The sequence below is a fragment of the Entelurus aequoreus genome, linkage group LG03 (genome assembly GCF_033978785.1).
Source record: "Entelurus aequoreus isolate RoL-2023_Sb linkage group LG03, RoL_Eaeq_v1.1, whole genome shotgun sequence".
In the NCBI taxonomy this organism is placed as follows: Eukaryota; Metazoa; Chordata; class Actinopteri; order Syngnathiformes; family Syngnathidae; genus Entelurus; species Entelurus aequoreus.
In genome coordinates, this window is record NC_084733.1 from 13,858,554 (window position 1) to 13,885,203 (window position 26,650).

The 26,650-nt window shown below is 39.7% G+C and overlaps 6 gene segments (V, D, J or C); 3 read left to right on the forward strand and 3 right to left on the reverse strand.

The window, feature by feature from the left end:
* Nucleotides 1-5,204: 5,204 nt before the first annotated feature.
* Nucleotides 5,205-5,763, reverse strand: LOC133644740 (Ig kappa chain V region K-25-like). The segment is given in 3 exon segments: nt 5,205-5,298; nt 5,346-5,640; nt 5,712-5,763. Coding segments are annotated over 3 exon segments (441 nt in total).
* Nucleotides 5,764-5,843: 80 nt separating this feature from the next.
* On the forward strand, nt 5,844-9,546 carry LOC133644749 (Ig kappa-b4 chain C region-like). The segment is given in 3 exon segments: nt 5,844-5,880; nt 7,609-7,734; nt 9,218-9,546. Coding segments are annotated over 3 exon segments (492 nt in total).
* Nucleotides 9,547-11,968: 2,422 nt separating this feature from the next.
* LOC133644756 (Ig kappa chain V region 3374-like) lies at nt 11,969-12,530 on the reverse strand. The segment is given in 3 exon segments: nt 11,969-12,062; nt 12,110-12,407; nt 12,479-12,530. Coding segments are annotated over 3 exon segments (444 nt in total).
* An 80-nt stretch (nt 12,531-12,610) lies between these two features.
* LOC133644764 (Ig kappa-b4 chain C region-like) lies at nt 12,611-17,333 on the forward strand. The segment is given in 3 exon segments: nt 12,611-12,647; nt 15,436-15,561; nt 17,005-17,333. Coding segments are annotated over 3 exon segments (492 nt in total).
* A 3,790-nt stretch (nt 17,334-21,123) lies between these two features.
* LOC133644769 (Ig kappa chain V region 3374-like) lies at nt 21,124-21,685 on the reverse strand. The segment is given in 3 exon segments: nt 21,124-21,217; nt 21,265-21,562; nt 21,634-21,685. Coding segments are annotated over 3 exon segments (444 nt in total).
* Nucleotides 21,686-21,765: 80 nt separating this feature from the next.
* LOC133644774 (Ig kappa-b4 chain C region-like) lies at nt 21,766-26,397 on the forward strand. The segment is given in 3 exon segments: nt 21,766-21,802; nt 24,708-24,833; nt 26,069-26,397. Coding segments are annotated over 3 exon segments (492 nt in total).
* The last annotated feature ends 253 nt before the right edge of the window (nt 26,398-26,650 follow it).

Genomic DNA, 26,650 nt, shown 5'->3' on the forward strand with positions numbered 1-26,650 from the left:
CCCAAAAATGTGTTACTGTGACAAAAGCAATAGAGCGCAAGCAAATGTCCACTGTAGAGGACGCTGGCTCCCAATAGAATATTCCATAGATTCACTTCACATAGAGTGACATTTATTCATCATTTTGAAGATCATACAAACAAATTCAGTCCTTGACAAAATGTGAAACATGGTTAAATATTTCAATGACTGGTTGACTATGGAGGTTCATTTGTGTCTTTATTACCAAGTGTGGACTGATTTTTTCCCATAAAATTATGATGAGAATTTCATAAAAAAAAAACTGTACACTCTGACAGCCATTTAGGACCCAAAAGTGGCGAGGATGACACGAAAATACGCTTGCTTGTTGTATTGTGTTATACAAATAGACATAGATTGATTGATTGATTGATTGGTTGATTTAAAATAAATAATAATATTAAACAAAATTAAAGTTTAATTGAGTTGTCAGGTAAATAAAAAAATTAAGTTCACAAAATTCAAATAAAAAAATTCAGTAACAGAGATTTTTGTGTCATAAAGAAGGTTTTGTCAGGTTTGTCACTGACAGTTCAGTTATGTTTTAGTTTTTCCTGTCTTTGTTTCCTGTCAGCGCTCTTATTTTGGTTATTTCCTGATTATCTCCCTGAGTGCTTTGTCCCCTCAGCTGTGGCTGATTGGCACCTGGCCACACTTGGTGTCAATCAGCCAGCTGCTATTTGAACCTGCCTTCCTCTCCAGTTAGTGCTGGATTATTGTCACTACTACCTGTCATTTCTACTTGTCGATGTCAGTGTAGCTGGATGCGCTAGCGGTAAGCTGTATTTTGTAGCTGTTTGTAGCTTGCTGTCTTTTTGTTCCTCGTCTTCCAGTTCCTGTTTCCCTGGCATCCTGTTTCCTGTTCCTAGTTCCTGGTGTGTGTTTTTTATTTTTATTTTTGGACATTAAACCATGTTTTCTTTTACCAAGCCTGCCTTCTCTGCATCTTGGGGTTCGTCACCAACAACAAATTGTGACAGGTTTCATAATAAAGACACAAACAAACCTCCTTAGTTCATGCTCTAATCAACAAATCAAGTGCAAAAAACTTAATTTTAAGTCTTTACTTGATCTTTATTGCCTGAAAGTAAAGAAAATAAAGAGTTTTTTGGGGGGGAGCAGGAACATCCCCAAAATGTGCTCCAGTTTTTCACTTTTCCTATCATATCTGTGTCAGACTTTGAACACACTGTGCTCAATTCAAATAGAATATTATTGTTATCCATGCATTTTCAAATGTACTGTATCACAACAAAACAGGACAAATGCTGAAGCACATTCATATTTCTAGATTGGGACTTCAAATTATAGTTTAAATTATAGTTAATATTATTATTGTTATCCATGCATTTTCAAATGTACTGTATCACAACAAAACAGGACAAATGCTGAAGCACATTCATATTTCTAGATTGGGACTTCAAATTATAGTTTTAAATTATAGTTAATAATAATAATAATAATAATAATAATAATAATAATAATAATAATAATAATAATACCTGAGATTTATATAGCGCTTTTCTAAGTACCCAAAGTCGCTTTACATGTTAAAAACCCATCATTCATTCACACCTGGTGGTGGTAAGCTACTTTCATAGCCACAGCTGCCCTGGGGTAGACTGACGGAAGCGTGGCTGCCAATTTGCGCCTACGGCCCCTCCGACCACCACCTATCATTCATTCAACATTCATTCACCAGTGTGAGCGGCACCGGGGGCAAGGGTGAAGTGTCCTGCCCAAGGACACAACGGCATGGTAAGAGGCGGGGAGCGAACCTGCAACCCTCAGGTTTCTGACACGGGCGCTCTACCCACTACGCCATGCCGCCCCCTAATAACCTTGTTCACTTCTGGAGTTGCTCAGGGTGTGAGGGCACAGGCGGGTGTGGGGATACTCACGAGTCCCCGGCTGAGTGCCTGTACGTTGGAGTTCACCCCAGTGGACAAGAGGGTCGCCTCCCTTCGCCTTAGGGTTGGAGGGGGGAAAACTCTGACTGTTGTTTGTGCATACGCACCAAACAGGAGTTCAGAGTATTCAGCCTTCTTGGATACCTTGCATGGGGTCCTGTATGTGGCGCCGACAGGGGATTCCATAGTCTTGCTGGGGGACTTCAACGCACACGTGGGCAATGACAGTGATACTTGGACTGGCGTGATTGGGAGAAACGGTCTCCCTGATCTGAACCTGAGTGGTGGATTGTTATTGGACTTCTGTGCTAGTCACGGACTTGCGATAACAAACACCATGTTCAAGCATAAGGATGCTCATAGGTGTACCTGGTACCAGAGCACCCTAGGCCAAAGATCAATGATCGATTTTGTAATCGTATCAGCTGATCTGAGGCCGTATGTTTTGGACACTCGGGTGAAGAGAGGGGCTGAACTGTCAACTGATCACCATCTGGTGGTGAGTTGGGTTAGATGGCGGGGGTAACCTCTGGACAGACCTGGCAAACCCAAGCGTGTAGTGCGGGTGAACTGGGAACGTTTGGAGGAGTCCTCTGTCCGGAAGGACTTCAACTCCCACCTCCGGCGGGACTTCTCTGCCATCCCTGTGGAGGTTGGGGACATTGAACAGGAATGGGCAATGTTCAAAGCCTCTATTGCTAAAGCTGCAGATGCGAGCTGTGGCCAGAAGGTCTTAGGTGCCTCAAGGGGCAGTAACCCTCGAACACCCTGGTGGACAGTGGTGGTCAGGGAAGCCGTCCGACTGAAGAAGGAGTCCTACCGGGGTATGTTATCCCAGGGGACTCCGGAGGCAGTTGCAAGGTACCGACGGGCCCGAAGGGCAGCGGCCGTGGCTGTGGACGAGGCTAAGCAGAGGGTGTGGGAGCAGTTCGGGGAATCCATGGAGAAGGACTATCGGGCGGCACCAAAGCTGTTCTGGAAGACCATACGGCACCTCAGGAGGGGGAAGCAGGGAACCATCCAAGCTGTGTACGGCAAGGATGGGACTTTGCTGACTTCAAGTGAGGAAGTCGTGGGGCGTTGGAAAGAGCACTTTGAGGAACTCCTGAACCCAAATACATCAGACACACCCTCCCTGATAGGAGCAGGGCCTGAGGATGATGGGGGATCGACGTCGATCTCTCGGAGTGAAGTCACTGAGGTAGTTAGACAACTCCACAGTGGCAAAGCTCCGGGGGTTGACGAGATCCGTCCAGAAATGCTGAAGGCTCTGGGTGTTGATGGGCTGTCTTGGTTGATACGCCTTTTCAACATTGCGTGGAAGTCTGGGACAGTGCCGAGGGAGTGGCAGACTGGGGTGGTGGTTCCCCTTTTCAAAAAGGGGGACCAGAGGGTGTGTGCTAATTACAGGGGTATCACACTACTCAGCCTCCCTGGGAAAGTTTACGCCAAGGTACTGGAAAGGAGGGTCCGGCCGATAGTCGAACCTCAGATTCAAGAGGAGCAATGTGGATTCCGTCCTGGTCGTGGAACAACTGACCAACTATTTACGCTTGCGGGAATCCTGGAGAGGGCCTGGGAGTATGCCTATCCAGTCTACATGTGTTTTGTGGATTTGGAGAAGGCATATGACCGCGTCCCTCGGGAGATCTTGTGGGAGGTGCTGAGGGAGTACGGAGTGAGGGGAACCCTGTTGAGGGCCATCCAATCTCTGTACAACCAAAGCGAGAGTTGTGTCCGGGTACTTGGATGTAAGTCGGATCCGTTTCCAGTGGGGGTTGGTCTCCGCCAGGGCTGCGCTCTGTCACCTATCCTGTTTGTGATTTTCATGGACAGGATTTCTAGGCGGAGTCGTGGCCATGGCGGAGAGGGTATACGTCTCGGGGGGCTAAAGGTTGCATCACTGCTGTTTGCAGATGATGTGGTCCTGATGGCACCTTCGGTTCGTGACCTTCAGCTCTCACTGGATCGGTTCGCAGCCGAGTGTTCAGCGGCTGGAATGAGGATCAGCATCTCCAAATCTGAGGCCATGGTTCTCAGCAGGAAACCGATGGTTTGTACTGTCCGGGTAGGGGACAGGACTCTGTCCCAGGTGGAGGAGTTTAAGTATCTCGGGGTCTTGTTCACGAGTGAGGGAAAGATGGAGAAGGAAATCAGCCGGAGAATCGGAGCAGCTGGGGCAGTATTGCAGTCTCTCTGCCGCACTGTTGTGACGAAACGGGAGCTGAGCCAGAAGGCAAAGCTCTCGGTCTACCGAGCTATCTACATTCCTACTCTCACCTACGGTCATGAAGTGTGGGTAATGACCGAAAGAATAAGATCGCGGATACAAGCGGCCGAAATGAGTTTCCTCAGAAGGGTGGCTGGCATCTCCCTTAGAGATAGGGTGAGAAGTGCAGTCACCCGAGAGAGACTCGGAGTAGAGCCGCTGCTCCTTCGCTTGGAAAGGAGCCAGCTTAGGTGGTTCGGGCATCTCGTACGGATGCCTCACGAGCGTCTCCCTAGGGAGGTCCTCGTTGCACGTCCCACTGGGAGGAGGCCCCGCGGCAGGCCAAGGACCAGATGGGGGGATTACATCTCCTCTCTGGCCTGGGAACGCTTCGGGATTCCCCAGGAGGAAGTCGCAAATGTTGCTCTGGAGAGGGAAGTCTGGGGGTCTTTGCTGGAGCTGCTGTCCCCGCGACCCGATTCCGGATAAGCGGTTGAAGATGGATGGATGGATGGATTATAGTTAATAATTCCTTTTTATCAATCATGTGTGGCCCTAAAAAACCACAAAGAGCATTGGTCTTCACCAAGGGGTTCGCGGAGGCTGGGAGGGTCGTAAAATCTTTTGGCAAAATAGACTATTTTTAGGTATATACTTTTCATAAATATTTGTATATATTTATAATTTACACAAATGTGAATGTATTTAAATACATATTAGCAATAATCATTCATTAATCCATTTTCTACCCCTTGTCCCTCTAGGGGTCGTGGGGGGCTGGAGCCTATCCTAGCCAATAATCAGTTTCATGTATTAATGAATCCATGTGTTCTGTGTTCTGGAGTTAATTTATGTAAAGTTTAGTAGTAAGAGCTACAGGTACATTAATGACCAAATTAATATAAAACCCAGTTTTATACAAGATGTGTTAGTTGGGAGTCCTCACTCCATCTTTATTTCAGTTTGGGGGTCCTTGGCTTGGAAAACTTTGGCATAAAGTGTTTACGGGACGGGCCGGCCCTGAGTGTTAGTGTGACTTCTTCTTCCCTCATTTCAACTTTTTCTTACAAGCCAATCAACTTGTTCAGATTGACGCTGGTTCTGCTTGGTGATCTTTGTTCAGTGGACCAGTCATCATCATCTTCCACTTTCACTTCCCTCAAACCAAAGGAGGTTTTTGTACAGCTCTCAATCACCGTGTATACGTTGAAGATCCAAAATAGGCAAAACAGTAGTAATCAGCGACATCTTCTGCCTGAACACCACTGATAGTCAGAGTGTAGTCAGAGCCAGATTGTGTGCCACTGAATCGAGATGGTGTTCCAGTAAAGCGACTTGATGCATCATAGATCAGAAGTTTAGGAACCTGTCCAGGTTTCACTTGGTACCAACTGAGAGCATAAATATCTGAACTCCCTTTGGCGCTGATGGTCACCGTCCCACCAAGACTGACATACTTGATTTTGTCCGTCTGGATCTGAGAATCCTGGGCGGAAGATCCTGAAAGGAGACGGCGATGATTACATCAACACTTTCCCTTTAGGGACGACTCAAAAGAGTCTTTGTCTCACCTTGAATCAGCAGAGCCGACTGGACGAGCAGAAGCACTGGTGCAGGCCACATCTTGATGCACTTTTCCAGCCCAGTGCGTGGAAAGAGTCCAGATTTATCAAGACGTGGCGGTGCGGCCAAGCGGAGCGCTCATGCAAATGAGCTCCGAGCGCACCTGTCTTTGTGAAAGTGAGAGGGAGGCGTGGGCAGGACCACTTCCTGTCCATGTTTGTGTTGCACATCTGCCTCAGACCCCTTCACTGACGCTCCACTTTCACCACAACTCCTCCAAATTGCTTCATGGAAAGTGTTCTATGATTCTTGGTCTTTTTACCTATGAGGGCTAAACTTCACCTTCATATCACCTTACATATGTTTTTTTTTTAAAACAAACTATTTTCATCCAAATTAAGACAAGAATGAACTTTTTAGTGCATGTTAACATACTGAGTGTGTATTTGTTGTCCTAACAGTGATCCGGCTGCAACTGTGACATCTACCCACCAGAGGGCGCCTGCCAGCCAAAATAAAAATGCTGATACAGAAGTGATGCATTGATATCGGGCCTCCGATAGCATTGCACCAAGACTGTGTCTGGACTTCAGACTAACGTTAGCATGCTAATATAAGAGATGTTAGCATACCTCCAAGATGGCACCGAGTATCAAATATAATGATTTGTAGGTTCAAACACTCAAAATTAACGAAGGAGGCTAGTCAAAAACGTTAGCATGCTAACACTTTCATTCTAATATAAAATAGGTTAGCATACTTCCAAAATGGCTCCAGCTATCAAAAATCATGATATTTAGGTAAAAACATATAAAATTAGCTAAAAAGCTACCCTAAAACATTAGCATGCTATGCTAACTTTCAAAATGGTGCCAATAATGCTAACGTTAGCATGTTAACACTTAGCATGTGTCACATACCAAGTTATATGACACTGGGGTAAACGGTTGCAAAATGAGCAAAACGTTAGCATGTTAACGTTTCAAAAAAATTCAGTTACATAAATTCAGTGTCAAATAAATGCTTTTGTAATAAAGACACAAATTAACCTCCTTAGTTCATGCTCTATTCAACAAATGAAGTGCAAAAACTTAATTTAAGCCTATAATTGATTTTTTAGTTTGAATTGAACTCTTTAAATCAGTGAAATTACACAAAATTGTCATTTATGAACATTTACTGTCAATAGCTTTTGTCAGGTTCAAACACTGATGACATCTATTAAACAGACAAAGAAGCAAGGAATTAAACAGAGACAGGATTCAATTCAGCTCAATGAGGAGAAACGCGTAGACCTGTACCCTTGCACAGTGTCGTCCCACGCTCTGACGAAAGGTTGCACGCCTCCTCTTTTATTTGGACTTTCCCTGATTACATGGCAACAGCTGTTTCTAAGGGGAGGAGGTCGTAAACAGCCGTCGCCCTTGGTCACAAAACAGTTCAAATAAAAGATGCCTGGAGCTTGCGTCAGGTCCTGCTTCCTCTCGGCTTTGTAGATATCGGATCAAGACAAGATCTTCCTGTGGATTACAATAGATCAAAGAAACCGACACCTTCGCGTCGCTTCCCATCCTACACAGTGGAGTTTTACAAGCCTTTTGCTTGGTAAGATCAAAGACAGCTTTTGTCTTCTGGCCGGGAACTCATGGCAACACAAAGTTTTGTGATAACTTAGATACAATTATTCTGACAGCTTTGTTGCCTGAAAGTAAAGAAAATGAAGAGATTTGGGGGGAGCAGGAAAATCCCCAAAATGTGCTCCAGTTTTTCCCTTTTCCTATCATATCTGTGTCAGACTTTGAACACACTGTGCTCAATTCCAATAGAATATTATTGTTATCCATGCATTTTCAAATGTACTGTATCACAACAAAACGCTGGTTCTGCTTGGTGATCTTTGTTCAGTGGACCAGTCATCATCATCTTCCACTTTCACTTCCCTCAAACCAAAGGAGGTTTTTGTACGAGCGCCTCACAACCTTGCATCACTGTGGTGGAGTTTCGGCGAAGGGACCAAACTGGTCATCGGCTGTGAGTACCAGATGTGTCCTTGTTTTTCACTCTGTGTGACAAAAGCAGGATTTTATTGTGTGGAATTTGGAATTAGAATGTGATGTCAATCTAGGAGCAGCTAACAATATGAGAGTCTGGTTGTCATGGTGACTATCATGTGATTGTTGTCTATTTCATGTCACCATGTGATTTCTTTCTGACATAATTATCAAACATTTCAACACGTCAGGCGAAAAGAAGTAGGAAGAAGCCCAGCTTATTTCATCCTTCTCCTTCTGTGTGCTACTAATAGCTTTTGTAACAATAGAAAGATGGATTATGTAAAGAAGGGAGATAAAGGAAGGAGGAAAAAAAGTGTAAAAATATTCAAATAAATCTTAAAGATAAAATAAAATAACTAAAATAAATATACAATAAAATAATTAATAATTTATGAATATTTGTGTTTGCAAGTCAGCGAGTGCCACATACTGAAAAATTAAAGGAGGTTGTTTTTTTTTAAATACTTTTTAATCCAAAAAATGATTAATCTAATGCAGGGGTGTCAAATGTAAGGTTTTATTTGGCCCGAGGGACGAGTTTGCTAAGTATAAAAATGTGCAGACATTTTTGAATGAAAGAAACTGCTGTTCTAAATGTGTCCACTAGATGTCTCAATAGCAAGATTTGTAGTGATGCTACTTATGTAAAAAAAAAAAAAAACCACAAGATGTTAGTGCACCAGTTGAGTAAAATGATCAAACTACATAAACAAAATCTTGTAATTTGATTTTGATATTAGTTTTTATTCTTGATAGGTTGAAAATGAACACCAACGAGTTGACTGATGAACATTATCACATTATTTATTCAGGAAGTATAAATAACAACAAATAAAGATGCAATACTATTAACCGCAACATGTAAGTGTAAAAGAAAACCCAACAACATTATGATTTGTACATTTCCAGAATGTGCTTGTTCTATTTTTAAACAAAGAACATAATCTGAAGTTGTCTTTATTTATTTTTTTTTTTTTACCAGTCCGGCCCACTTGGGAGTAGATTTTTCTCCATGTGGCCCCCGATCTAAAATGAGTTTGGCACCCCTGCTCTAATCCAATATGCTAACAAATTATATTTTTATTAGTGCTGTCAAAATGATTCTTATTTAAATAAGATTATTCTCACTTTTAAATTTGGATTATTGGTGATTAATCACAGTAAAATACTCCCTTGTGTAATTCAAATAAACTATAAAAATGGAGTCCAAAATTTCAACACAAATGCAGTTTTAATGTCAGAATGTCAAACAGGAACATTTTTTTGACATTTTTGACTTAAACGCACCTCATTTATTTACACAAAACTTTCTGAGAGTTTTATTTGAAGTTTATTTGGAAGATAAATGTGGCAGTCGGAGTCTCCTCACTCATCTTTGCACTAGCAGGAGGTGTTGTCATGTTGATTGACAGCTTTAAAGTGTGACATATTAAATCTCTCCTCCCCCTCCCCCCTCCTAGCGGGTGAGGTGCGGCCCCCCACGCTGACCATCTTCCCCCCCTCCAAAGAGCAGCTGCAGACTGGCAGTGCCACGGCGGTGTGCGTGGCCAGCGGAGGCTCGCCTCAGGCCTGGACCCTGGGCTGGAAGGTGGGGGGCAGCAGCAGCACCTCGGGGGTGTCACACAGCTCGGACGAGGCCACCGGCGACGGCCGCTACAGCTGGACCAGCACCCTGAGCCTCCCCGCCGACCGCTGGAGCACGGCCGGCTCGGTGAGCTGCGAGGCCACCATGCAGGGTCAGAACCCCGTGACCCAAACCCTGATGGACCCGGGCCGCTGCTCAGAGTAGAAGCTGAGACGCCCATTCTTCTTTTTATTGCTTCCTGTTTCTTACTGCTTGATGCCGGACAACTTGGCGCAGAACCTCAACATTTAAGCATTGTTCAATAAAATGTCCACGGTCATGATGAGTCAGCGCCTTTTTCTCTCAGGACCTCAAATGGACCCACTCACACCTCACTATGACCATTAGAAGCACATTCAACTACACTTTGTTTTTACATTCACAATATTTCATCTTAGCTTTTATTTGGAACTGACTTGACCTGTGAAGCACAATACTAAATAAATAATACATTCAAAGAACAACTTTCGATTTGCAAAAACAAATGAACAACAAATTTAATGAACGATAACCTATTTTTTTTTAGAATTGTATTAACAAATGGTCATGAAAATTAAATAGAGAAAAAAAAAACTATTAATGAAATAAAATGGTTATAAAAATCTATAAAAAAATTAATAAATGAGTAAATAAAAAATAGTAAATGTAAAGAAAAACTTTAGATTTGCAAAAAAAATGTAACAACTATTTTAATGAATTATATTTATTTTTAGAATTGTATCAACAAAGGGTCATGAAAATTAAATTGAGAAAAAAAAAGTAATTAATTAAATAGAATGGTGATAAAAATGTATTAAAAATTATGAAAATGTTTAAAATATCAAATTAAAAGTCATAGAATCCAAAAGGGGGTTAAAGTAATTTAAACTTAATGCTAAATATTTAAAAAAAAGCATAATGTTTAAAAGACAAAGTAAATCTACTATCATTTATTTGACAAATGTCATTTATGTCAGTAATTCAATTCCTAAAGTGAAACTCATATCCTCATGAGAGCCAGCGTCCTCTGCAGTGGACGTTTGTTTTTCCCCCCCAAAATGTGTAACTGTGACAAAAGCAATAGAGCCCAAGCAAATGTCCACTGCAGAGGACGCTGGCTCCCAATAGAATATTCCATAGATTCACTTCACATAGAGTGACATTTATTCATCATTTTGAAGATCATACAAACAAATTCAGTCCTTTACAAAATGTGAAACATGGTTAAATATTTCAATGACTGGTTGACTATGGAGGTTCATTTGTGTCTTTATTACCAAGTGTGGACTGATTTTTTCCCATAAAATTATGATGTGAATTTTATTTTAAAAACGTGTGATCAAATCTGTGTGTTCAAACATTTAATTTGTTAAAATTCAGTATTTAAAAACTCTTCCTGCTCCCTGGAAGTTTATTGTAGATCATAAATCATGTATCTCACCTGGACAGAAGAAGTCTGAGGAGGTATTCCGACAAGTTGGTACACTCTGACAGCCATTTAGGACCCAAAAGTGGCGAGGATGACACGAAAAGACGCTTGCTTGTTGTAATGTGTTATACAAATAAACATAGATAGATTGATTGATTGGTTGATTGGTTGATTGAAAATAAATAATGAAATTAAATGAAATGAAAGTTTAATTGAATTGTCAGGTAAAAAAAAAAAAAGTTCACAAAATTCAAGCAAATAAATTCAGTTACATAAATTTAGTGTCAAAAAGAAGGTTTCATAATAAAGACACAAACAAACCTCCTTAGTTCATGCTCTAATCAACAAATCAAGTGCAAAAAACTTAATTTAAGTCTTTAATTGATCTTTATTGCCTGAAAGTAATTAAAGTAAATAGTTTTTTTGGGGGAGCAGGAAAATCCCCAAAATGTGCTCCAGTTTTTCACTTTTCCTATCATATCTGTGTCAGACTTTGAACACACTGTGCTCAATTCAAATAGAATATTATTGTTATCCATGCATTTTCAAATGTACTGTATCACAACAAAACAGGACAAATGCTGAAGCACTTTCATATTTCTAGATTGGGACTTCAAACTATAGTTTAAATTATAGTTAATAATTCATTTTTTATCAATCATGTGTGGCCCTAAACAACCACAAAGAGCATTGGTCTTCACCAAGGGGTTCGCGGAGGCTGGGAGGGTCGTAACATTTTTGGCCAAATAGACTATTTTTTAGTTATATACTTTTCATAAATAATTGTATATATTTATGATTTTCACAAATGTGAATGTATTTAAATACATATTAGCAATAATCATCCATCTATCCAATTTCTACCCCTTGTCCCTCTAGGGGTTGCGGGGGGCTGGAGCCTATCCTAGCCAATAATCAGTTTCATGTATTAATTAATCCATGTGTTCTGTGTTCTGGAGTTAATTTATGTAAAGTTTAGGAGTAAGAGCTACAGCTACTTTAAGGACCAATTTAATATAAAGCCCAATTTTATGCAAGATGTGTTAGTTGGGTGTCCTCACTCCATCTTTATTTCAGTTTGGGGGTCCTTGGCTTGGAAAACTTTGGCATAAAGTGTTTACGGGACGGGCCGGCCCTGAGTGTTAGTGTGACTTCTTCTTCCCTCATTTCAACTTTTCCTTACAAGCCAATCAACTTGTTCAGATTGACGCTGGTTCTGCTTGGTGATCTTTGTTCAGTGGACCAGTCATCATCATCTTCCACTTTCACTTCCCTCAAACCAAAGGAGGTTTTTGTACAGCTCTCAATCACCGTGTATACCTTCCACCTCCAATATAGGCAAGACAGTAGTAATCAGCGACATCTTCTGCCTGAACACCACTGATAGTCAGAGTGTAGTCAGAGCCAGATCGTGTGCCACTGAATCGAGATGGTGTTCCAGAAGAAAGACTTGATGCACGGTAGATCAGAGGTTTAGGAACCTGTCCAGGTTTCACTTGGTACCAACTGAGATCAGCACCAGTGTTTGAGTTCCCTTTGGCGCTGATGGTCACCGTCCCACCAAGACTGACATACTTGATTTTGTCCGTCTGGATTTGAGAATCCTGGGCGGAAGATCCTGAAAGGAGACGGCGATGATTACATCAACACTTTCCCTTTAGGGACGACTCAAAAGAGTCTTTGTCTCACCTTGAATCAGCAGAGCCGACTGGACGAGCAGAAGCACTGGTGCAGGCCACATCTTGATGCACTTTTCCAGCCCAGTGCGTGGAAAGAGTCCAGATTTATCAAGACGTGGCGGTGCGGCCAAGCGGAGCGCTCATGCAAATGAGCTCCGAGCGCACCTGTCTTTGTGAAAGTGAGAGGGAGGCGTGGGCAGGACCACTTCCTGTCCATGTTTGTGTTGCACATCTGCCTCAGACCCCTTCACTGACGCTCCACTTTCACCACAACTCCTCCAACTTGCTTTATGGAAAGTGTTCTATGATTCTTGGTCTTTTTACCTATGAGGGCTAAACTTCACCTTCATATCACCTTACATATGTTTTTTTTAAAAAACAAACTACTGTATTTTCATCCAAATGAAGACAAGAATGAGCTTTTTAGTGCATGTTAACATACTGAGTGTGTATTTGTTGTCCTAACAGTGATCCGGCTGCAACTGTGACATCTACCCACCAGAGGGCGCCTGCCAGCCAAAATAAAAATGCAGATACAGAAGTGATGCATTGATATCGGGCCTCCGATAGCATTGCACCAAGACTGTGTCTGGACTTCGGACTAATGTTAGCATGCTAATATAAGAGATGTTGGCATACCTCCAAGATGGCACTGAGAATCAAATATAATGATTTGTAGGTTCCAACACTCAAAATTAGCGAAGGAGGCGAGCGAAAAACGGTAGCATACAAACACTGGCATGCTAATATAAAATAGGTTAGCATACTTCCAAGATGGCGCCGAATATCAACAATCATGATATTTAGGTTAAAACAAATAAAATTAGCTAAAAAGCTACCCTAAAACGTTAAGATGCTAATTTTAGCATGCTATGCTAACCTTCAAGATGGTGCCAATAATGCTAATGTTAGCATGCTAACACTTAGCATGTGTCATATACCAAGTTATATGACACTGGGGTAAACGGTTGCAAAATGAGCAAAACGTTAGCATGTTAACGTTTCAAAAAAATTCAGTTACATAAATTCAGTGTCAAATAAATGCTTTTGTAATAAAGACACAAATTAACCTCCTTAGTTCATGCTCTATTCAACAAATGAAGTGCAAATCCTTAATGTATCTCTTTAATTCAGTGGTTCTCAAACTTTTTTTGTCATCTCCCACTTTGGACAAGGGGGAGTTTTCAAGCCCCACCTTCCCCCATCGCCCCAACAGAACGCTAATGCCAAGCTTAACATTTTCAAATTTATTGAACATTAAGTAACATCAAGTTGTATACATTCAAACTCAATAACATAAAATAACATCAAGTTCAATAATAAATACAATAACTGTGCAGCTGTGGTATAACTTGCATCAAGTTCAATAATAAATAAAATAACTTGCATCAAGTTCAATAATAAACAAAACAAAAGTGTTATAACTTGCATCAAGTTCAATAATAAATCAAATAAAAGTGTTATAACTTGCATCAAGTTCAATAATAAATCAAATAACTTGCATCAAGTATAATAATAAATAAAATAAAAGTGCCACTTTGCAATCTTTGCAAAAAAAAAAGGAGGAGCTATGCATTTGGCAAGACAGGGCAAGTGAACCAGTACTCCAGCATTAGTGGCTGCAATGAGCCTGTTTTGCACTGCACAGCTTTTCAAATCGGGGTTGCAGGCTTGACACTGCCACTCTTAAGTCATGCTCAATGACGTTCAGCTGAGACCTGTACTTCGTTTTGAGTGAATCAACAGCTGAAAAGCCTATCTCACACAGATAAGATGTGGCAAAGGGGAGAAGAATGGACACAGCTCTCTGCCCGATGAGTGGATATTGATTAGCCTGCTACCCATCCGCGCGAAAGTTTGTTCCGCTTAGCCCCGCCCCCATTAGTTACTGTTGCTATGTCTGTCAAACTTTCGCTCCTACCTAGAAATTTAAAGCCTACAGGAAAAATAAGTAATTTACATTTATTTATATAGCGGATTTCACAGACAGAATCACAAAGTAATTTACAGTGTGTATAGAAAATGAAATCATAGTAAAAAAAAAATTCTAAGAATATAATAAAAATAAAAATAAATTAAAGGGACATTTCCTCCCGTTCCTCGCGCCCACCTGTCATGTCTCTATTCCCCACCAGTGGGGCGCGCCCCACACTTTGAGAAACGCTGCTTTAATTGATTTTTTAGTTTGAATCGAACTCTTTAAAATCAGTAAATTTACACAATATTGTCATTTATGGACATTTACTGTCAATAGCTTTTGTCAGGTTCAAACACTGATGACATCTATTAAACAGACAAGAAGCAAGGAATTAAACAGAGACAGGATTAAATTTAGCTCAATGAGGAGAAACGTGTAGACCTGTACCCTTGCACAGTGTCACCACGCTCTGACGAAAGGTTGCACGCCTCCTCTTTTATTTGGACTTTCCCTGATTACATGGCAACAGCTGTTTCTAAGGGGAGGGGGCCGTAAACAGCCATCACCCTTGGTCACAAAACAGTTCAAAGAAAAGATGCCTGGAGCTTGCGTCAGGTCCTGCTTCCTCTCCGCTTTGTAGATCTCGGGTCAAGACAAGATCTTCCTGTGGATTACAATAGATCAAAGAAACCGACACCTTCATGTGGCTTCTCATCCTACACAGTGGAGATTTACAAGCCTTTTGCTTGGAAAGATCAAAGACAGCTTTTGTCCTCTGGCCGGGAACTCACGGCAACACAAAGTTTTGTGATAACTTAGATACAATTATTCTGACAGTTTTGTTGCCTGAAAGTAAAGAAAATGAAGAGATTTGGGGGGAGCAGGAAAATCCCCAAAATGTGCTCCAGTTTTTCACTTTTCCTATCATATCTGTGTCAGACTTTGAACACACTGTGCTCAATTCCAATAGAATATTATTGTTATCCATGCATTTTCAAATGTACTGTATCACAACAAAACGCTGGTTCTGCTTGGTGATCTTTGTTCAGTGGACCAGTCATCATCATCTTCCACTTTCACTTCCCTCAAACCAAAGGAGGTTTTTGTACGAGCGCCTCACAACCTTGCATCACTGTGGTGGAGTTTCGGCGAAGGGACCAAACTGGTCATCGGCTGTGAGTACCAGATGTGTCCTTGTTTTTCACTCTGTGTGACAAAAGCAGGATTTTATTGTGTGGAATTTGGAATTAGAATGTGATGTCAATCTAGGAGCAGCTAACAATATGAGAGTCTGGTTGTCATGGTGACCATCATGTGATTGTTGTCTATTTCATGTCACCATGTGATTTCTTTCTGACATAATTATCAAACATTTCAACACGTCAGGCGAAAAGAAGTAGGAAGAAGCCCAGCTTATTTCATCCTTCTCCTTCTGTGTGCTACTAATAGCTTTTGTAACAATAGAAAGATGGATTATGTAAAGAAGGGAGATAAAGGAAGGAGGAAAAAAAGTGTAAAAATATTCAGATAAATCTTAAAAATAAGATAAAATAACTCAAATAAATATAAAATAAAATAATTAATGATTTATGAATATTTCTGTTTGCAAGTCAGCGAGTGCCACATACTGAAAAATTAAAGGATGCTTTTTTTATACTTTTTAATCTAAAAAAAGATGAATCTAATGCAGGGGTGTCAAACGTAAGGTTTTATCCGGCCCGCGGGATGAGTTTGCTAAGTATAAAAATGAGCTGAAATTTTTGAATGAAAGAAACTGCTGTCCTAAATGTGTCCACTAGATGTCGCAATAGCAAGATTTGTAGATGATACTACATATGTAAAAAAAACTAAAAACACATGATGTTAGTGCACCAGTTGAGGAAAATGATCAAACTACATAAATACAATCTTGTAATTTTAATGTTGATATTATTTTTTCATCTTGATAGATTGAAAATTAACACCAATGAGTTGACTGATGAACATTATCACATAATTTATTCAGAAAGTATAAATAACAACAAATAAAGATAGAATACTATTAACCGCAACATGTAAGTGTAAAAAAAACCCCAACAACATTAAGATTGGTACATTTCCAGAATGTGCTTGTTCTATTTTTAAACTAAGAAAATAATCGGAAGTTGTCTTTTGGGAGTAGATTTTTCTCCATGTGGCCCTCGATCTAACATGAGTTTGACACCGCTGCTCTTATCCAATATGCTAATAAATTATATTTTTATTAGTGCTGTCAAAATGATTATTATTGAAATAAGATTATTCTCACTTTTATAGTTGGATTATTCGTGATTAATCACAGTAAAATACTCGCTTGCGTAATTAAAATAAACTATTAAAAAAGAGTCCAAAATTTCAACACAAATGCAGTTTTAATGTCAGAATGTCAAACAGGAAAAATTTTTGACATTTTTGACTTAAACGCACCTCATTTATTTACACAAAACTTTCTGAGAGTTTTATTTGAAGTTTATTTGGAAGATAAATGTGGCAGTCGGAGTCTCCTCACTCATCTTTGCACTAGCAGGAGGTGTTGTCATGTTGATTGACAGCTTTAAAGTGTGACATATTAAATCTCTCCTCCCCCTCCCCCCTCCTAGCGGGTGAGGTGCGGCCCCCCACGCTGACCATCTTCCCCCCCTCCAAAGAGCAGCTGCAGACTGGCAGTGCCACGGCGGTGTGCGTGGCCAGCGGAGGCTCGCCTCAGGCCTGGACCCTGGGCTGGAAGGTGGGGGGCAGCAGCAGCACCTCGGGGGTGTCACACAGCTCGGACGAGGCCACCGGCGACGGCCGCTACAGCTGGACCAGCACCCTGAGCCTCCCCGCCGACCGCTGGAGCACGGCCGGCTCGGTGAGCTGCGAGGCCACCATGCAGGGTCAGAACCCCGTGACCCAAACCTTGATGGACCCGGGCCGCTGCTCAGAGTAGAAGCTGAGACGCCCATTCTTCTTTTTATTGCTTCCTGTTTCTTACTGCTTGATGCCGGAGAACTTGGCGCAGAACCTCAACATTTAAGCATTGTTCAATAAAATGTCCACGGTCATGATGAGTCAGCGCCTTTTTCTCTCAGGACCTCAAATGGACCCACTCACACCTCACTATGACCATTAGAAGCACATTCAACTACACTTTGTTTTTACATTCACAATATTTCATCTCAGCTTTTATTTGGAACTGACTTGACCTGTGAAGCACATCTCAAAGTGCTGTGAAAATGCTCATAAAAATGTATTCAAAAATGAATAAATGAGTAAATTAAAAATAATATATTTAAAAAATAATTTTACATTTGCAAAAACAAATTGACAACAATTTTAATGAACGATAGGCTATTTTTTTTTTAGAATTGTATTAACATATGTTCATGAAAATGAAATAGACAAAAAAAACAACTATTTACGAAATAAAATGGTCATAAAAATGTATAAAAAAATTCATAAATGATTAAATTAAAAATAATAAATGTAAAGAAAGACCTTAGATTTGCAAAAACAAACTAACAACTATTTTATTGAATGTTATTTTTTTAGAATTGTATTAACAAATGATCAAGAAAATTAAATTGGGAAAAAAACAAAAACAATTAATGAAATAAAATAGTAATAAAAATGTATAAAAAATTATGAAAATGTTTAAAATATCAAATTAAAAGTCATAGAAGCCAAAAGGGGGTTTAGGTAATTTCAACTTAATGCTAAAAATGAAAAAAAAAATTAATAAAATGCATAATGTTTAAAAGACAAAATAAATCTACTACCATTTATTTGACGAATGTCATTTATGTCAGTAATTCATTTCCTAAAGTGAAACTCATATCCTCATGAGAGCCAGCGTCCTCTGCAGTGGACGTTTGTTTTTCCCCAAAATGTGTAACTGTGACAAAAGCAATAGAGCACAAGCAAATGTCCACTGCAGAGGACGCTGGCTCCCAATAGAATATTCCATAATTTCACTTCACAAAAAGTTTTGAATTGCAAAAACAAATTAAAAGCAATTTCAATTAACAATAAGTTATTATTTTTTTAGAATTGGATTAACAAATGGTCATAAAAATTAAACGGAGAAAAAAAATTAAACAATTAATTAAATAAAATGGTCAAAAAAATGTAATCAAAAATTCTGAAAATGTTTAAAATATCAAATTAAAACACATAGAAGCCAAAAGGGTTTTTTCTTTTTAAAAGACTAAATAAATCTATAATTTCTTTGACAAATATCATGTCAGTAATTCAATTCCTAAAGTGAAACTCATATCCTCATGAGAGCCAGCGTCCTCTGCAGTGGACGTTTGTTTTCCCCCCAAAATGTGTAACTGTGACAAAAGAACCTTGGGCCTATTCTATTTTCACTTTACATGCTCTCGTTAGGTTTTATCATCTCCAAACACAAAGTTCACTTCCACTTTCATGCTGATGATGTGCAGCTCTACTTGCTAAGTGACAGAAATGCACCAGATTCCCTCCACAGCCGTCTTGATGACTTTAAACGATGGCCGTCGCAGAACTTTCTGCATTTAAATGGGAGCAAAACAGAGTACATTGTTTTCACCCCGACAAAGGTGAAGCCATTTCTGCAGAGGGGGGACTTTGAAAAAAACATTCATGCTTTCCTCAGCTCAAGACTGGACTAACTCAGTCACTCCACAAGTTCCAGTTGGTACAAAATGCAGCTGCTCACCTCCTCCCCAACGCTCCAAAACGTGCTCGCATCACCCCAGATCTCTTTTTCCTCTCCATTGGTCCATTCAAATAAATAAATGAGTAAATAAAAAATGATAATTGTAAAGAAATAGTTTTGAATTGCAAAAACAAATTAACAACAATTTTAATGAACGATAAAGTCTTTTTTTTTAGACGTGTATTAACAAATGCTCATGAAAATTAAATTTAGAAGAAAAAAAAAAACAATGAATGAAATAAAATGGTGATAAAAATGTTTAAAAAATTATGAAAATGTTTAAAACATCAAATTAAAAGTCAATGAAGCCAAAAGGGGGTTAAAGTTATTTCAACTGAATGCTAAACATGAAAGAAAAATGCATAATGTTTAAAAGACAAAATAAATCTACTGTCATTTCTTTGACAAATGTTATTTATGTCACTAATTCAATTCCTAAAGTGAAACTCATATCCTCATGAGAGCCAGCGTCCTCTGCAGTGGACATTTGTTTTTCCCCAAAATGTGTAACTGTGACAAAAGAAATAGAGCGCAAGCAAATGTCCACTGCAGAGGACGCTGGCTACCAATAGAATATTCCATAGATTCACTTCACATAGAGTGACATTTATTCATCATTTTGAAGATCATACAAACAAATTCAGTCCTTGACAAAATGTGAAACATGGTTAAATATTTCAATGACTGCTTGACTATGGAGGTTCATTTGTGTCTTTATTACCAAGTGTGGACTGATTTTTTCTCATAAAATTATGATGTGAATTTTTTTTTTTTTTTAAATGTGTGAGCAAAACTGTGTGTTTAAAAATGTAATTTGTTAAAATTCAGTGTTTAAAAACACTTCCTGCTCCCTGGAAGTTTATTGTAGATCATAAATCATGCATCTCACCTGGACAGAAGAAGTCTGAGAAGGTATTCCGACAAGTTGGTACACTCTGACAGCCATTTAGGACCCAAAAGTGGCGAGGATGACACGAAAAGACGCTTGCTTGTTGTAATGTGTTATACAAATAAACATAGATGGATTGATTGATTGATTGGTTGATTTAAAATAGATAATGAAATTAAATGAAATTAAAGTTTAATTGAATAGTCAGGTAAAAAAAAAAAAAAGTTCACGAAATTCAAACAAAAAAATTCGGTTACATAAAAAAGAAGGTTTCATAATAAAGACAAACAAACCTCCTTAGTTCATGCTCTAATCAACAAATCAAGTCCAAAAAACTTTATTTAAGTCTTTGATTGATCTTTATTGTCTGAAAGTAAAGAAAATAAAGAGTTTTTTTGGAGCGAGCAGGACAATCCCCAAAATGTGCTCCAGTTTTTCCCTTTTCCTGTCATATCTGTGTCAGACTTTGAACACACTGTGCTCAATTCAAATAGAATATTATTGTTATCCATGCATTTTCAAATGTACTGTATCACAACAAAACAGGACAAATGCTGAAGCACATTCATATTTCTGGATTGGGACTTCAAACTATAGTTTAAATTATAGTTATTATTTCATTTTTTATCAATCATGTGTGGCCCTAAACGACCACAAAGAGCATTGGTCTTCACCAAGGGGTTCGCGGAGGCTGGGAGGGTCGTAACATTTTTGGCAAAAATAGACTATTTTATAGTTATACACTTTTCATAAATAATTGTACATATCTATAATTTTCACAAATGTGAATGTATTTAAATACATATTAGCAATAATCATCCATCTATCCATTTTCTACCCCTTGTCCCTCTAGGGGTTGCGGGGGGCTGGAGCCTATCCTAGCCAATAATCAGTTTCATGTATTAATTAATCCATGTGTTCTGTGTTCTGGAGTTAATTTATGTAAAGTTTAGGAGTAAGAGCTACAGCTACTTTAATGACCAATTTAATATAAAACCCAATCTATGCAAGATGTGTTAGTTGGGGGTCCTCACTCCATCTTTATTTCAGTTTGGGGGTCCTTGGCTTGGAAAACTTTGGCATAAAGTGTTTACGGGACGGGCCGGCCCTGAGTGTTAGTGTGACTTCTTCTTCCCTCATTTCAACTTTTTCTTACAAGCCAATCAACTTGTTCAGATTGACGCTGGTTCTGCTTGGTGATCTTTGTTCAGTGGACCAGTCATCATCATCTTCCACTTTCACTTCCCTCAAACCAAAGGAGGTTTTTGTACAGCTCTCAATCACCGTGTATACGTTGAAGATCCAAAATAGGCAAAAAAGTAGTAATCAGCGACATCTTCTGCCTGAACACCACTGATAGTCAGAGTGTAGTCAGAGCCAGATCGTGTGCCACTGAATCGAGATGGTGTTCCAGAAGAAAGACTTGATGCACGGTAGATCAGAGGTTTAGGAACCTGTCCAGGTTTCACTTGGTACCAACTGAGATCAGCACCAGTGTTTGAGTTCCCTTTGGCGCTGATGGTCACCGTCCCACCAAGACTGACATACTTGATTTTGTCTGTCTGGATCTGAGAATCCTGGGCGGAAGATCCTGAAAGGAGACGGCGATGATTACATCAACACTTTCCCTTTAGGGACGACTCAAAAGAGTCTTTGTCTCACCTTGAATCAGCAGAGCCGACTGGACGAGCAGAAGCACTGGTGCAGGCCACATCTTGATGCACTTTTCCAGCCCAGTGCGTGGAAAGAGTCCAGATTTATCAAGACGTGGCGGTGCGGCCAAGCGGAGCGCTCATGCAAATGAGCTCCGAGCGCACCTGTCTTTGTGAAAGTGAGAGGGAGGCGTGGGCAGGACCACTTCCTGTCCATGTTTGTGTTGCACATCTGCCTCAGACCCCTTCACTGACGCTCCACTTTCACCACAACTCCTCCAAATTGCTTTATGGAAAGTGTTCTATGATTCTTGGTCTTTTCACCTATGAGGGCTAAACTTCACCTTCATATCACCTTACATATGTTTTTAAAAAAATATATATATATATTTTCATCCAAATGAAGACAAGAATGAGCTTTTTAGTGCATGTTAAAATACTGAGTGTGTATTTGTTGTCCTAACAGTGATCCGGCTGCAACTGTGACATCTACCCACCAGAGGGCGCCTGCCAGCCAAAATAAAAATGCTGATACAGAAGTGATGCATTGATATCGGGCCTCCGATAGCATTGCACCAAGACTGTGTCTGGACCTGGGACTAATGTTAGCATGCTAATGTAAGAGATGTTAGCATACCTCCAAGATGGCACCGAGTATCAAATATAATGATTTGTAGGTTCAAACACTCAAAATTAGCAAAGGAGGCTAGGATAAAATGATAGCATGCTAACACTGGCATGCTAATACAAAATAGGTTAGCCTACTTCCAAGATGGCGTTAAGTAACAAAAATCATGATATTTAGGTTAAAACATATACAATTAGCTAAAAAGCTACCCTAAAACGTTAGCATGCTATGCTAACTTTCAAGCTGGTGCCAAGAATGCTAACGTTAGCATGCTAACACTGAGCATGTGTTATATACCTAGACTGACCATACGTCCTCTTTTCCCCGGACATGTCCTCTTTTGCGGGGGTGTCCGGGCTGTCCGGGCGGGGTTTCTTAAGTGCCTCAAATGTCCGGCATTTTGAGTCAGGGTTGCGTGTATTTTCAATGTACGTCCAGGGTTAAGAAGGGGTTGAAAACAAAACAAATTGTGAAGGTGTGCACACGCAGCTGCACTCGTGAGGGAGGGGCAGAGACAGAGAGAGCGAGGGAGTGGATTGATTGACATACTTGCCAACCCTCCCGATTTTCCCGGGAGACTCCCAAATTTCAGTGCCCCTCCCGAAAATCTCCCGGGGCAACCATTCTCCCGAATTTCTCCCGATTTCCACAAAGACAACAATATTGGGGGCGTGCCTTAAAGGCACTGCCTTTGCGTGCCGGCCCGGCCACACATTATTTATGGCTCCCCACACACTCAAGTGAATGCAAGGCATACTTGGTCAACAGCCATACAGGTCACACTGAGGGTGAACGTACAAACAACTTTAACACTGTTACAAATATGCGCCACACTGTGAACCCACACCAAACAAGAATGACAAACACATTTCGGGAGAACATCCGCACCGTAACACAACATAAACACAACAGAACCCCTTGCAGCACAAACTCTTCCGGGACGCTACAATATACACCCCCGCTACCCCCCCCCCCCACCTCATATATATATATATATATATATATATGTATATACAATCAGAATCAGAATCAGAAATACTTTATTAATCCCCGAGGGGAAATTAAAATTTAGAGGTTATTTTAAATATTTCTACCTCTGCACTTTTTTCCAAAACTGTGAATGTTACAGAATATAAGTGTGACTTATTTTGTTATACTGTCAAGCAGTGTTGGCGTTAACACACTTTTTGTGTCTTTTTAACACATTGAAATCAGAAAGGACGCAGATTTTAATTTTTTTTTACCATTTGCGGCCCACAGCTTATATTTTAAAGGCCCACGGCACATTCTAAAAATACTATTAAAATAAAAATACAAAAATAAAAAAATAAAAGCTTAAAGGTGAAATGTAATTTAGAAAAAGTTGCAATGTTGACTAATAAAACAAAGCTGTTTTTATTTCTTTCAAACTGTCATTGCTCAAAACATAATATTGAATCAAAATCAATGTTATTATGAATTATTGACCTATCTAAGGTTCTGATTACTTCACATCAAATATTCCACTTTGAAAAATATTTTTGGTGGAAGATTTAGCATATTTTGTGTGTAAAAAACATAGTTTTGTTTGACAAAAAAGGGCAGAAAACAAACAAACAAAAAACCAACATAAAAAAAACTAAAACATTTTGAAATGAGGAATAGATGTGAAGTTGATGTAGACTCCAGACATTTAAGTGTTAAATATAAAAAGTATGTATGCCCTGGCACACCATTATCATCATTTCATGACCCAAGCAAAACACTTTTTACACTTTTATACTGAAATAAATACACCTACAACTTATTCAATAAAAACATAGAAAAAACTACCAGCAGCGGTAAAGTTTAGATCCATGAAGGAAAGAAAAAAGTGAATGAATGTTTATAACTGAATACATTTACATATGTATTCACATTAATTTTATTTTTTTTTATATCTTTTTTAATGAATTAAGTAGCGTTTATGACAACCTTTTTCCAGAACACAATATAGAATGTGAGATATAACAAATTTATCATTTGTTTTCAAAACGCTTACAAAAAAGTGGGACCCCAAAAATGTATTGTGGGACCCCATTTTTATGACTTGATGGGGTCCCTGGGAAAGTTCCTAGCGCCAACACTGCTGTCAACAGAGGAGAAAAAATGCTTTATTTAAATAAATATATTATTTATAAAGCAAGTTCGAGTATCATTGGCACATTTTCACCTAGTCCCGGCCTTGCTACGCATATATGTGTCCTCTTTTTGGGATTTCAGAATAGTGAGCCTAATTTAGATATGAAAATGAAGAGATTTGGGGGGAGCAGGAAAATCCCCAAAATGTGCTCCAGTTTTTCCCTTTTCCTATCATATCTGTGTCAGACTTTGAACACACTGTGCTCAATTCAAATAGAATATTATTGTTATCCATGCATTTTCAAATGTACTGTATCACAACAAAACGCTGGTTCTGCTTGGTGATCTTTGTTCAGTGGACCAGTCATCATCATCTTCCACTTTCACTTCCCTCAAACCAAAGGAGGTTTTTGTACGAGCGCCTCACAACCTTGCATCACTGTGGTGGAGTTTCGGCGAAGGGACCAAACTGGTCATCGGCTGTGAGTACCAGATGTGTCCTTGTTTTTCACTCTGTGTGACAAAAGCAGGATTTTATTGTGTGGAATTTGGAATTAGAATGTGATGTCAATCTAGGAGCAGCTAACAATATGAGAGTCTGGTTGTCATGGTGACTATCATGTGATTGTTGTCTATTTCATGTCACCATGTGATTTCTTTCTGACATAATTATCAAACATTTCAACACGTCAGGCGAAAAGAAGTAGGAAGAAGCCCAGCTTATTTCATCCTTCTCCTTCTGTGTGCTACTAATAGCTTTTGTAACAATAGAAAGATGGATTATGTAAAGAAGGGAGATAAAGGAAGGAGGGAAAAAAGTGTAAAATTATTCAAATAAATCTCAAAGATAAAATGAAATAACTAAAATAAATACACAATTAAATAATTAATAATTTATGAATATTTGTGTTTGCGAGTCAGCGAGTGCCACATACTGAAAAATTAAAGGAGGGTTTTTAAAAAAAATACTTTTTAATCCAAAAAATGATGAATCTAATGCAGGGGTGTCAAATGTAAGGTTTTATTTGACCCGAGGGACGAGTTTGCTAAGTATAAAAATGTGCAGACATTTTTGAATGAAAGAAACTGCTGTTCTAAATGTGTCCACTAGATGTCTCAATAGCAAGATTTGTAGTGATGCTACTTATGTAAAAAAAAAATAAACCACAAGATGTTAGTGCACCAGTTGAGTAAAATGATCAAACTACATAAACAAAATCTTGTAGTTTGATTTTGATATTATTTTTTCATCTTGATAGATTGAAAATTAACACCAACGAGTTGACTGATGAACATTATCACAAAATTTATTCAGAAAGTATAAATAACAACAAATAAAGATAGAATGCAATTAACCGCAACATGTAAGTGTAAAAAAAATGCAACAACATTATGATTTGTACATTTCCAGAATGTGCTTGTTCTGTTTTTAAACAAAGAAAATAATCTGAAATTGTCTTTATTTCCAAAATTTCAACACAAATGCAGTTTTAATGTCAGAATGTCAAACAGGAACATTTTTTGACATTTTTACTTAAACGCAGCTCATTTATTTACACCAAACTTTCTGACAGTTTTATTTGAAGTTTATTTGGAAGATAAATGTGGCAGTCGGAGTCTCCTCACTCATCTTTGCACTAGCAGGAGGTGTTGTCATGTTGATTGACAGCTTTAAAGTGTGACATATTAAATCTCTCCTCCCCCTCCCCCCTCCTAGCGGGTGAGGTGCGGCCCCCCACGCTGACCATCTTCCCCCCCTCCAAAGAGCAGCTGCAGACTGGCAGTGCCACGGCGGTGTGCGTGGCCAGCGGAGGCTCGCCTCAGGCCTGGACCCTGGGCTGGAAGGTGGGGGGCAGCAGCAGCACCTCGGGGGTGTCACACAGCTCGGACGAGGCCACCGGCGACGGCCGCTACAGCTGGACCAGCACCCTGAGCCTCCCCGCCGACCGCTGGAGCACGGCCGGCTCGGTGAGCTGCGAGGCCACCATGCAGGGTCAGAACCCCGTGACCCAAACCCTGATGGACCCGGGCCGCTGCTCAGAGTAGAAGCTGAGACGCCCATTCTTCTTTTTATTGCTTCCTGTTTCTTACTGCTTGATGCCGGAGAACTTGGCGCAGAACCTCAACATTTAAGCATTGTTCAATAAAATGTCCACGGTCATGATGAGTCAGCGCCTTTTTCTCTCAGGACCTCAAATGGACCCACTCACACCTCACTATGACCATTAGAAGCACATTCAACTACACTTTGTTTTTACATTCACAATATTTCATCTTAGCTTTTATTTGCAACTGACTT